Below are 13,005 nucleotides of genomic sequence, written 5' to 3' on the forward strand. Positions count from 1 at the left end.
GTCAAGTTTAGCTTCCAGAGTCAGCTCTCTTTGGGCCTCCCCTGCTTCAACATGTTTGGTCAGGATTGACACTCGCTGCTCCATCTGCTCCAAGGCTCCCTGGGACTTGGACTGGTACTCTGCCAAGCGACTTCGGAGCTCAGCCACTTCTTTCTCCAGCTCCCTTACTCGACTCTCAGTAGCCTGCCTAAGAAGTATCTCTTGTTGCAGATGGTCTTTGCTCATCCTCTTGAATGAGTCTTCACTTGCGGACCTCTCTGGTCTACGACACACTATTTCTGAGGCTTCTTCCATCTCAGCTTCAGAACGTTTGGGTTTCAGGCTCTTAGCTGAGCCAATCTTCTTGTCTGCGATCTTGGTCTTACCCACTGAGTCAGTCAGGCTCTCAGCTTCTGATGAGACCTCATGTCCAGACTTCACCTCTTCCTCAGAGGCTCTTTCCGCTTTTACAGCACCTGCTGTGTCTTGGGACTTCACTGCATTCCCTCCAACTTCCACTTGGGTCTCTGCAGTGTCACCCTCTGCCTTCTCTTGGGCATTTACAGCATCGCCTTCTACCAGGGTGTTACGCCCTTCAGCACGGTACTCTGTTCTTCTTAGAACCTTGGCACCATTTTCAACATTCATCACTTCACCACTGGGTAGCTTACCAGTCTGCTCACCATGACCTTTGTGGATTTGTACTCCACCAACACTGCCCTGGATTCCTTCTCCTATATTGTTCTGTAGGATGTCATCTCGTACAGCGCTATCATCCAACAGACCTCCAGCTTCATGCATGGAAATTATAGGAGACACCGCCATTACGTCTTTGGTCGGTTCCTCCCCTGCAATTTCACCCTGCTGGTTTCTGTCGTGACAATGTGTCAGTTCAGTCTTTGATTCCTCTTTCTTTTGCAGGATATCACTGTCTGACTCTTCCGTAGCAGGTGTTACTAGCACCATGTTTTCATTAACCAGGCATATCACTTTCTCTGCACCCTCAGACGGCCTACACTGTGCCCCCTCTCGGCGCTTATTACGTCTTCGGCGTCGGGAGGAAGTTTTGCCCTTCTCGCCCATCTGTACCACACTGTACTCGTTTGTCACCTTACTAGAGTCAGTGTCTTTACTGGAGTCATCATCACTCCCCCTGGCATCCTGGACTATCATGTCCCCACTTAACCAGATATCTGCCTCCCTTTCTGGAGCTACCCCGTTTTTAACGGTCACACTATCGGTTATTCCCTTAGTCCTTATGACACTAAGTTGGGTCCATCCATCATTTTCTTTGGTCACCCCTAACTTAGGACAGTCAATTTTAGGAGGTGCTATCTCCTCCTTACTACACATAACTGCACAACAAGGACCCCTTTTCACCTCCCAATGTGGTGGGGTTTCCTTTGGGCTGTTCCGGCTCTTACACAAGCAACCGTATACGTCCCCCTGCTTCCACAAGTGCACAAATAATTTAGAGTCCCAACCTATAATAATTGGGTGCAGTAAATCTGAGACTACTCCAACATCATGAGAACCACTGTCCCAGGCTGTCTTAATGACCACGCTGGATACCGGGTATTCTGTCTCATTATTGTGGGTGCAGCCGACGTGGATCTTCCTTCCAGGAATCAAGTTGACATCAGAAGTGGCCCTCACCAGGGTCACCAAGCTCCTTGAGTCTACGACCCCTGTTACAGATTCCCCATCCACTTCCACGGAACACAGACGTGGCTTCTCGTCGGATGGGTGGTCTATATTGCAAACAGGACACTTGTGGCATGAACACTGTTGTCCCTGGCTACAGTCCATCTGTGCCACTTCACCCTTGGATTTGGGATGCTCCGCACCCTTTTGGGGGACCACCGCTTTCTGGGACTCCACCCCCTTATGGGCAACCACCCCTTTATGGGACTCCACCCCCTTATGGGCAACCAACTCTTTATGGGACTCCACCCCCTTATGGGCAACTATTCCCTTCTGGGACTCCGCCCCCTTTTGCGGTTTCCATGCAATGTCCTTAGCCCCCAGTTCACACCGTTTGCCCTTGTCTCCCTGGGCACCCAGTGTCCATACTGGCCCCTGAAGGGAACGCTCAAACTGGTCCATGGCTGTGACATCGCTACACACCGACAGCTCCTGCTGTCCCCGGACCAGGAACTGGTACAGCTCCTCCACAATGTCCGCAGGGACTATTCCCTCTTTTTGGCTTTCAGCCCCCACTGCTGTCACTGGACCTCCAGGCACATGCTGTTGGTGCTGCTGACTCTGCAGCAGCTGGTTCAGGAGCTCCTCCATGCTGTAACGAAAAAGAGGCACAGGAGGGGCGCTCCAATGGGTAATACCCGGTGGTCAAAGACAGGGGGGGGTTAGAGAACCACTAACCTTTCCGGGTTGTACCGCCCGTACAACCAGGATCTCCAGCCTGTGGTGTATCACTGCTCACCAAGCAGGGCCTTGCAATTCCGGCTGGCCTGGAACCTCCAGTCGCTGGACTCTCGCCACTGCAGCACGGGTCCCCAACGACCTGCTGATTCACCACCAGATGCTTGAGAGCGCTGTCCCTGTTCGTGGACCCGCCGATCCACCGCCAGCTGCTTGAGTGCGCAGACAATTTTTGTGGACCCGCCGATCCACCGCAAACCGCTTCAAAAAATTTTCGTGGACCCGCCGACCCACCGCAAGCAGTCCGTATCCACAGGAATATGTCCTAGGCCGTTGCCCCTAGCAACCAGGCTGCGTTGCCCCTAGCAACCAGACCGCATGCCCGCATTCGAGACACCATATGTGAACGTTGCGCCCTGCAACGTGGGGGTTTCACTCGCTTGCAGTGGTGTGAGGTAGCTTCAGCAACACACGTACACAGTCTCTTCATAGAAATTCTGGCAGTTTATTTAAAAACACTCAGCATAAACTGCCCTCAAACATAAACAATAAGTCCATAATAGAAGTTTAGCAACTTCCCCACTCTCTGGCTCCTGCCAGCGTACAACTCTAGCCAAGGTTCCTTCCAGCACCCAGGGCCCTCTGCAGACCCCTGTCTGTCTCTCCTCCTGGAGAGATTCGGCCCTACAGCCCTGGCCTGGCCGCACTCACCTCAGACTCAATATCAGAGCCTTGTGATCAGCCTCCATGCAGGCTGATACACCCAAAGCTCCTGGCTCTGCTCTCACTTGTTTCCAGTCCACACACTGGACATCTAGAGCCAGCCTCTCTCTAGACTGCCCTAGACACACTTCTCCCAGGTTCAGAGACAGGATTGCTTTAACCCATGGAGCCACACCCACAGGTGGTAAGGAGTGTGTAATCAGCATCACACACCCTTCCATGGCTCTACATGTAATGCAATCCTGTGGAACCACAGGTCCCAGCCAGCTTCACATTGCAGAGCACCCATGCTTCTGCAAAACATACCGGCCCTTTGTAATACAGCCGGTTGATACCTCACAATATATATATGTATATATATATATATATATATATATATATATATATATATATATATATATAGATAGATAGATAGATAGATAGATAGATAGATAGATAGATAGATAGATAGATAGATAGATAGATAGGTCAGAGTACATTTACAGGTAAGTTATGGATCACAAGCAGGCATACAGATCAAGCAGTTACCTTATGCGGCTGGCTACAGGGGGGCGCCGTTCGACCAGGGTTTCATGGACTTTCTCACATGTGTATAGTACACAAGACCCCCGAGTAAAGACAAGCCAAAACATGGCCACATTGCCTTTATCAAACTGGCTACGATCCATGTCCCCTCCTACCTAGTGACCTCACAGGGAAGGACTGCCCTACCCCTGGCTTGAGTCTAAAATAATATCCCAAAGTGATTATTGGCCATAAGACTTTGCCTGGGAACGTCGTAGGCGGACGCCAATGCTTTCATTTTTACAGTTATGATTTTACCTTCACAATGATAGGACACATGGTTAGACTGCTGGTGCCCCACTGGCCAATATCCAGTTTGGGATACCTACAGAGGTCCCACACCTATATAAAATATGTGCTGGGATCGTCAGCATGCCGGGATCCGATATTTCTGCTTGACATGTTTATAGGAAGCACGGCTCACGAGATATTAAACATTTATTCCTGGTGCCTGTCTGTCTCAGGAGTACAGGATGCCTGTAATCAGTCTGTGACTTCTTCTACAGCGTCACAGAGGGGTGTCTTCCTTCCCGTTTGTGTTCTCAAGGCCTAAACAGCTCACCTAATTTCCATATCATAGGAGATTGCCTTTTGGTCACACAGACAATTTCCTCAAGTTAATTAGCATACCGATTGAAGCCTCATTGGGCCTTAAGGCCCAGTCACACACAAGAGATATGGTCGTACCCTGACAAGATGGCGGCTATAGGAATATGGCTTGATAGCTCAGAATATATCCCTATTTCCTCACAGTATATCCAGACTATGCTATCATCACCCTATAGTCGACACCAGAAGAGTATACCCCAACTATGCTATAATCACCCTATGGTCGACACAAGAAGAGTATATTCAATGTACTACAATTCCCTGTAATGAAGATGTGCAAGGCAGGAACGTTCCACAGAAAAATGCAGTCTTGTATCTTTTGGGTTTTTGCTTTTTTTTATTAAAATAAGTCCTTTGTTATAGACATCTTAATGTTTTCCTTTTAAAATACTACAAACTAAGAACATACAAGGTCCTAGAAGGTAAAGAAACCACATGAATAAATACATGACAGAGGCACCAAGCACATCACAATGTACGAACATCTCTATATCACGGACGTCACAGACATGACCGGACCACACAGCTAACAGCAGTTGTCTTTGTATTGCAGTTTGTTCCAGTGTAAATTCTGGTTCAGAAAACTGATCACGTAACCGGATACTTGGAATGGACAGTAACACTTTAAGGCAAAAAGAAGGGAAGACTGTGCAAATCAAAATGTGTCAGTGCCAGGTGGCTGTGTCCATTTGTACAGTGTAAGAGCAAAAATAAATAACATTACAATGGATAAACACAAATGTCCCAACCCTCAAAATCTGTCAAGTAAAGGAATTCCACTAACAAATGTCAAAAATTCTACCTGCAAAAATAGAGATCTTAAAAAAAAGGAACCATTAAAACCTGTAAACATTCCTGCCCAGTGCCGAGGGAGGACACTGGTGCCGTCTCACCACCACTGCTCACTCAGATCTGTATGATGCGTGTTTGACACTGGGTGAACATTTCTTTAAAATCATTTTTCGGTGCAACCACAGCAATCTCAGGATCTGGAGACTTCTGTACTTTTGCAACAGCAAAGTTGATCCCTTGAGCCAGTCCAGCATGAGTTATATTCGCCACCTGGACCACTGAACTGCGGATCTTGGCGAATGGAGACACAGCTCGACTACTGCTGCTATCAGCTGGAGAAGCTGCAAAACCGGAGCCAGGACTTGATCGCCCAGAAACAGAGATAGGAGCTGGGTCTACAGATAACATATTTGGAACAGGGTCATTGCAAGACACCTGAAGCGGAGATGGGCACTTAAGTTGATCAGCTTCAGATGCCTTTCCGATGGGTGAGGCATGCCCAGAATTATTGCTCAGTGGGAAATCGTCCACCTTCTCTTTCTCGTCAACTTTTTTAAGGTTGTCTTTGGTCTGAGCATCTTGAACAAATTGATGACAGTAAGCCTCAATGGGGGTCCCAAAATCTATCAGGACATTATCTTCAGGGGAGACTTCACACTTAGTGACCTGGATTTCGGTAGGAATGTGAACATTAATCTCAGCACTGGTTATAGACTGAGAGCGGCTCCTCAGACGAGGGACCGAGGCAATGATTCCACAACTGGGAAGGACATAATCTACTTGACCAATGTTCTCCAAAGAGCCAGAGACTTGTCCATCGTCATCAGACTTAGGAATGTATTCATCGGAATGGTAAGAATCACTGTCTGAAGATAGGTCCAGGTCTGATTCCATGTGACCTTTACCATCACTGCCAGGATTTTCCAAGCTGCTATCAGATTTCCAAAGATTGACCTGCAAGGTAGGTTTCAGGAATCCTTTCACTTCTGCCTTATTGAAGGTTCCCAACTTACGTAAACTTCCAATGTTTGTCTGTTTGACTTTCTGGTTGAGGGAGGAGAATTTACTCATCAGGAAGTTCTTGCTCTGAGTGAGGCCCACAGAGTTTATCCCCAGCTTCTGCCCCTTGGAGCGTATCCCCATTATTTCCTCATGAGGTTTGCTGCTTTTCCTGAAAAATTCAATACCCAGAAATGTGTTATTTTCATTCTCAATAACTGTCTGACATCAAACCCTAATCTGCAATGTTCTCACCTCTCCAGCTTCTTCTCGATGATGGAAACATCTGATCCCAGTGCTTGTTTTGTGATCCTCAGCATTTCTGCTATACACAACAGAGTATCTGCAAAATCAGACAACAGAGTATGATGACACTCTCTGGACAAGCTCTGTACAGGGAGATAAGCTTTTATGTAAAGCCCTGAGATGTGAAGACTAGCTGTGAGCAGCCAGTGGCCTCCTGTGCTCACCCTGCTGGAGATTCACACTAATAGAATGGCAGTCTTCCACTAGAGCACCACACTCTTCCTCAGTTTTGGACAAAGATTGAGGCTTTCCTATTCTACTCACATGTCCTGGGTGTGAAGATGAAAGCTTTTTTTCTCAGAATTTTTTTTTATTTTTCAGTTTAATATGTATTTTTCTAGAAATTGTAACAGAAAGGGGAAATTGTTGCATAACAAAAATACATAACCCTTAAAACATCAACTTTATTCAAGCTTAACTTAAAAACTATCCAAATTACACACAGTAAACTAAAGTGCAGAGCAAAAAGGGAGGAGGTAAAGGTCACACCCTAAAAAAAATCTACCTCCCTCCTGTCCACTACCTAGCGCAGAGGTCAGCATCCAAAAGATAGAAACGATATGGCGCCTCAACTCTCCGAAGGCTATCCCTAATCTTCCCTACCTTGCCCTAACAAAGATATGAAAGGTGCTCACATCTACGGACAAGGTGCAAAAAAAAAAAAAAAATAATTTGAAAATTTCCTTTTAACAAGTGGACAATGCAAATTCTATAAATCAGGCGCACACATGAACCGATTCCACCTCACAGCATTAAAGGAAGTTTTGGAACATCTTGGTGCAGGAGTAGGAGAAGGGCCAACATAAATAACTATACCCTACTGATAGATTCTCCCTCCTGCCCACTGCCTTACGCGGAGGTCAGCACCCTAATGATAAGCAATATGGCGCCCCACTCTCCGGGGGCTATCCCTGAGCTGCCCTAATGAAGCCTAGCAGCAGATAAATAAAGTGCTTATGCTAAAGTGCACAACAGTATCATTCAGCAAACAATTACACTAATTAGGGTAGTCAATATAAAAGTGCTTATGCTGAATAAAGTGCATAGCAGTAGTTTCAAGCAGCCATTAGATAAAGTGCCTATGCTAGACAAAGTGCATAATAGTATCATTTAGGCAGACAAGATAACCATTGCGATAGTCAAAAGACACTTATCGTATAAAAGGCCATGTGTGTGTCCTTCAAATTGCCTCAATATGCCTCAACGCGTTTCTCCCAAAGTGGTCATCAGGAGGCCAGATACAGAAGGTGTCAGCAGGATGCCATGATATGTAGATAGGAAGGCAACCTGATGATTTTAGGTCCCCTTAAATAGCACACTGAACAAACACGACTCCCCCCTCCCCTTCCTCCCTCCTCCTCAAAGTTCCAACAGTTAACGCCCATTAAATACTAGATACCGAGAACTATGAACATATCATAATGAGTGGTGGATCAGGTCCTCAGTTGGTGACTGCCGATCGCGGTTCACCGCCCGCTTAGTAAAACGGCAGCTGGCAAAAGCCCTGTCGTGGAGGGCACTCTAACTGCAAGACCTCGGCAGTAATTTATGTGGCCACATGCTCATGCCTCCTAGACTACGTAGGGAAGGCAAAAAAAGAACTACGTAGGAGAGTGGGGGAACACCTTGGGAATATCCGTAATCAACGAGATACCCCGTTGGGAAGGCACATCAGTAGCATCAGGTTCAATTCCTATCTACATATCATGGCATCCTGCTGACACCTTCTGTATCTGGCCTCCTGATGACCACTTTGGGAGAAACGCGTTGAGGCATATTGAGGCAGTTTGAAGGACGCACACATGGCCTTTTATACGATAAGTGTCTTTTGACTATCGCAATGATTATCTTGTCTGCCTAAACAATACTATTATGCACTTGATCTAGCATAAGCACTTTATCTAATGGCTGCTTGAAACTACTGCTATGCACTTTATTCAGCATAAGCACTTTTATATTGACTAATTAGTGTAATTATTTTCTGAATGATACTGTTGTGCACTTTACTTTAGCATAAGCACTTTATTTATCTGCTGCTAGGGTGCATTAGGGCAGCTCAGGGATAGCCCCCGGAGAGTGGGGCACCATATTGCTTATCAATAGGGTGCCGACCTCCGCGTAAGGCAGCGGGCAGGAGGGAGAATCTATCAGTAGGGTATAGCTATTTATGTGGCCCCATTCTCCTACTCCTGCACCAAGATGTCACAAAACCTCCTTTAATGCTGTGGAGGTGGAATCGGTTCATGTGTGCGCCTGATTTATTGAATTTGCATTGTCCACTTGTTTAAAAGTACATTTTCAAGGGGGGGCGTGGCCTGGACCTCATGTAGGGAGGAAGCAGCACAGGAGAGCTCCTGCCTGAATCCGCTCAAAATCCTGAATACCGGCCCTGTTAATAGGCATAACTAACCTGGAAGGCTGCAATATTCACCCAGGCATCTAGAGAGGAGGATACTAGCACCATGCCGATCCGTATCAGCAAGAAAGATAAGGATAAAGACGCGCATGAATCTGTCCCTGCAGTGGCCAAGATGGCCCCGGCAAAAACCAGGCCGTCCTGTGGTGGAGCAGTGGGGGCTGCGAGCAAACTGGAGAGATATGCCAGAGTGGCTCCTGATCTGTCCTCTGGTGAAAAGTCTGTGAGAGACACTGAACATAACGTGGAGGATCCAGTGAGTAATTTGAGCCCTGTTTGTTCAGCAGCTCAGCAAATACAGAGGCTGGGGCCTGTGATTGAAGGTGAGGGAGGGAGAGATATGGAGCAGCCTGCTGAAGCTGAACCCACACTGGGGGAAATCCTAGCAGCAGTTAACGCTTGCAACACCACACTGGCCACTTTAAGTAACCAAATGGGAACTGTCACTCTGGATATAGCCTGTATCAAACATGAGCTGCGGGGGGTGACTACCAGAGTGGGGGAGCTAGAAGAACGTGTGAGTGCAGCAGAGGATAGATTGCCACCAATGACACAGGAGCTGGGAAAAGCCACGCAAAATATCACAACACTGCTGAACAAGGTGGACAACTTAGAGAACCGCTCCCGTAGAAGTAATCTGCGCCTGGTGGGGGTCCCGGAGAGGGCAGAAGGGAATGACTCCCTGGGCTTTTTTGAAAAATGGCTAATGGACACCTTTGGCAAAGATGTTTTATCCCCATTCTTTACTATTGAGAGAGCGCACAGGGTCCCTACACGTTCCCCCCCCCCCCCTGCCAGGAGCACTTCCACGTCCTATCTTGCTTAAACTCCTACATTTTAAATACAGGGATGCTATTCTGCGCAGATCCAGAGATATTAAGGAACTTGCTATTAATGGGAGGAAGATCTCTATTGTCCCTGATTTTTCCATGGAGGTACAACGTAAACGGGCGCAATTTATTGAGATGTATCCTGCTAGAATGCGAATTGCGGTGAATGGAGAAACTCACTTTTTTGATACAGCAGGGGTGGCGCTGTCTTGGCTGGATATTAATGAGAGGTCCATGAGGAGGAAGAATACTTGAAGATCACCCTTTCTACCGCCAGGTGCTGCTGTTTCTTATTGTCTGAGACGCTATGCTGGTATAATTACTACTGATCATTTCATTTTGGATCCAGGGCGGGAGATGACCGGTTCACTGTGGACACTTGTTACGGGAACAAGCTGTGGACCCTTCTCCCTGCATGGACTCTGGGCGAGTTTTCTAGCCCTGATTCTCTCTGATATCTGAGAGAAATGTGCAAGTTACACTTGTTTGAGGGCGGGGGTGCTGTACACTGGTGTACAGGGCTCTATTTTCCTCCTTGTTTTTTTCGTTTTATTGTTGTATTTTGCAATTAATATGTGGGTTGCAATCTACCTCAGTCGTGTCGCTCAAGCTAATGCTAACAGGAATTGGTGGAGATTGCCTCTCTCCCCCAGGAATGGAGTGTGCTCCGGTTTATTATTTTTTAACCTGCTCTTATGGCGACATCACTTAATATTGTAGCGTGGAATGTTAACGGGCTCGGGGATGCGAATAAGAGGTGTGCTATATTTACTCATTTGCAAAAGTTCTCCCGGCTATTCTATGTTTATCTGAGACCCACATGGTAAGAGAATATTCATTGGCCGAGGAAGGGATGGATCACACATGAATATCATTCCACATGCTCAACCCATGCATGGGGTGTCAGTGTGTTGGTGGACAAATCCATCCCATTCTCATGTACCAAATCAGTGGTTGACCCTGGGGGCAGATTTGTTTGTTTACTTTGCACGCTGTATGGTATACAATTTATTCTGGTTGCGGTATACATCCCTCCACCGTACTCAGTCGAACCCTTCCCCCGTGCGCCGACTCTTTTGATAGGAGATTTTAACACATCTTATCTAGATAAGCTGCATTCGGGAACATATCAGAGGACGCAGCCTCAACTTCATTTGCTAGAATGCTGACGGAGCTGGGTTTGGTAGACCTTTGGAGCGTCCAAAACCCCACATCCAAACAGTTTTCCTGCTACTCTAGCTCCCACCACACTATGTCACGGATTGACCTGGCTATTGGGAACACACTTATGACCTCATATGTACAAACGGTGGCCTATCTACCTAGAAGCGTATCTGATCACTCACCACTCCATGTTACTCTTTCATGGGGAAACCCCCTCACCCTGCCCAGGCCTATCTGGAAACTTAATCCCTTCTGGATCCAGCTTATAGGGGGATCTTTACATGATACTATTTTAGAATATTTCCAACTTAATGAGTGCTCCGCACCATCACATATAGTCTGGGACTCTATGAAAGCCGTGGTGAGGAACATCTATATCAGAGAAATATGCATGCGTAAAAACCAAAACAGACGCTACACCCAGAGTCTAATTCAGGAAGTATCTGTTGCGAAGGCTGCGGTGGTGCTCAACCCGACAGAGGAAATGAAAAACAATCTAGAGAAGGCACAAACGTTACCCAAAGAAAATCTCATGTCGGCGGCAGCAAATAAACGTTACTTCCTCAAACAGAAATATTTTATAGAGGGAGAGGGAGTAGGGCACCTACTAGCCACGGTCATTAGGGCGCAGGAAGGATCTTCATATATAAATAGGCTGAAGACGGAGTCGAGTGATATTGTAAATGGAAAGTGAGGATATCGTGAGGGAGATAAAGAGGTATTATATGCGGCTATACACATCAGACTGGGACCTTACGGAGACTGAGATAGAGCAATATTTGGATGATCTCTCTTCCCACACTGGCCGACGAAGAAAAGGATTTGTTGGATCGAGACATCCTGTTGGAGGAGTTGGAGGAAGCGCTTGGCCAGACACAAAATGAAAAAGCTCCGGGAACGGATGGCCTGCCTGGCGAGTTTTATAAAACTTATGCACCCTTACTGCTACCTAAACTACTTAAGGTATTTGAAGAGGCTGAAAGGCAGAGGGTCCTCCCGCCCTCTATGAGGGAAGCTTTAATAGTCTTAATATTAAAACCCGGAAAAGATCCAGAGATCCCGGACTTGTACTGCCCAATCTCTCTACTACCAACAGATGTTAAATTACTGGCCAAGGTGCTCGCCAATAGGATGTCCCGAGTCATCTCATCTATTATACAGAATGAATAAACAGGATGTATTCCATGTAGAGCCACATCTATGAATCTTAGAAAATTATACTTAGGGATTCAGCATAGTTCTGAGAAGCCGGGGAAAGGGCACTTTTGTCCTTAGACGCCGCTAATGCGTTCAATAACTTGGAGTGGGGGTGTCTGTGGGCGGTACTTCGGAAAATGGGTTTTGGACATAGATTTATAACTTGGGTGAAGCAACTATACGACTCACCGGTGGAGAAGGTTAGGGTTAATGGCAGGGTCTCCAAGTCTTTTCCTCTTGGAAGAGAGGTACTAGACAGGGGTGCCCGCTTTCGCCCTTGCTATTTGCTACTGCAGTGAAGCCATTGGCAGTTGCAATACGGACGTCCAGAGAGATAACGGGATTTAGGTGTGGAGCAGAAGATATCATTAAACGCAGATGACCTACTTTTATATTTAGACAGGGTACATTCCTCGATTTTGCCGGCAATGGATATCATTCAAGAATTTGGGTGGAGGTCTGGCCTTCGGATTAATTGGTTCAAATCGGCTTTATTACCGATAGACCCTCTCCCGGTGGATTTCTCGGACTTGCAGATACCGGTTCCTGTGGTCCGAGAGTTTAAGTATCTGGGAGTAACTATTAGCCCAAATCCGAAGGATTTCCAGGCCCTAAATCTGGAACCCCTGTTGCAGCGGTTCAGAGCAAAAGGTACACACCTGGTGTCGCTTGCCACTATCAAATATCGGTAGATCCAACTTAATCAAAATGGTAATGATGCCACAATTACTATATCTTATACATAACTCTCCAGTGTGGATACGTAGGGAATTTTTTGCAAAAATTAATACATTATTCCGGGAACTTATCTGGAAGAAAAAACAGGCTAGGATTCGACTGGAAGTGCTATAGCGGGGAAAGGAGGAGGGAGGACTGGCGGTATCAAACCCATATATATACTATATAGCCTCCCAGATGCAACATCTTAGGGGTTGGGGCAAAGAAGGAGCGTGTGAGAATAGTGGTGATATAGTGAGAGAGGGATCGGTATGGAAATAACCGGGTTGCCAGTTGGATGTGAGACAAAGACAGATAAATGGGGCA

The 13,005-nt window shown here is 46.7% G+C and overlaps 1 protein-coding gene across 3 annotated transcripts in view; it reads right to left on the reverse strand.

Annotated features, from left to right (window-relative positions):
• Window positions 1-4,583: 4,583 nt before the first annotated feature.
• INPP5F (inositol polyphosphate-5-phosphatase F) overlaps window positions 4,584-13,005 on the reverse strand; it is a 261,116-nt gene continuing 252,694 nt past the window's right edge. For all 3 annotated transcript variants that reach the window (XM_075348133.1, XM_075348132.1, XM_075348134.1), the window contains 2 exons: window positions 6,304-6,391; window positions 4,584-6,220 (listed from right to left, as the gene is read on the reverse strand). In XM_075348133.1, coding sequence (XP_075204248.1) covers window positions 5,164-6,220; window positions 6,304-6,391 — 1,145 coding nt within the window. In that variant the 3' untranslated portion in view covers window positions 4,584-5,163. The remainder of the gene's footprint in view (window positions 6,221-6,303; window positions 6,392-13,005) is intronic.

Source organism: Anomaloglossus baeobatrachus, chromosome 5, assembly GCF_048569485.1.
Source record: "Anomaloglossus baeobatrachus isolate aAnoBae1 chromosome 5, aAnoBae1.hap1, whole genome shotgun sequence".
Lineage (NCBI taxonomy): Eukaryota > Metazoa > Chordata > Amphibia > Anura > Aromobatidae > Anomaloglossus > Anomaloglossus baeobatrachus.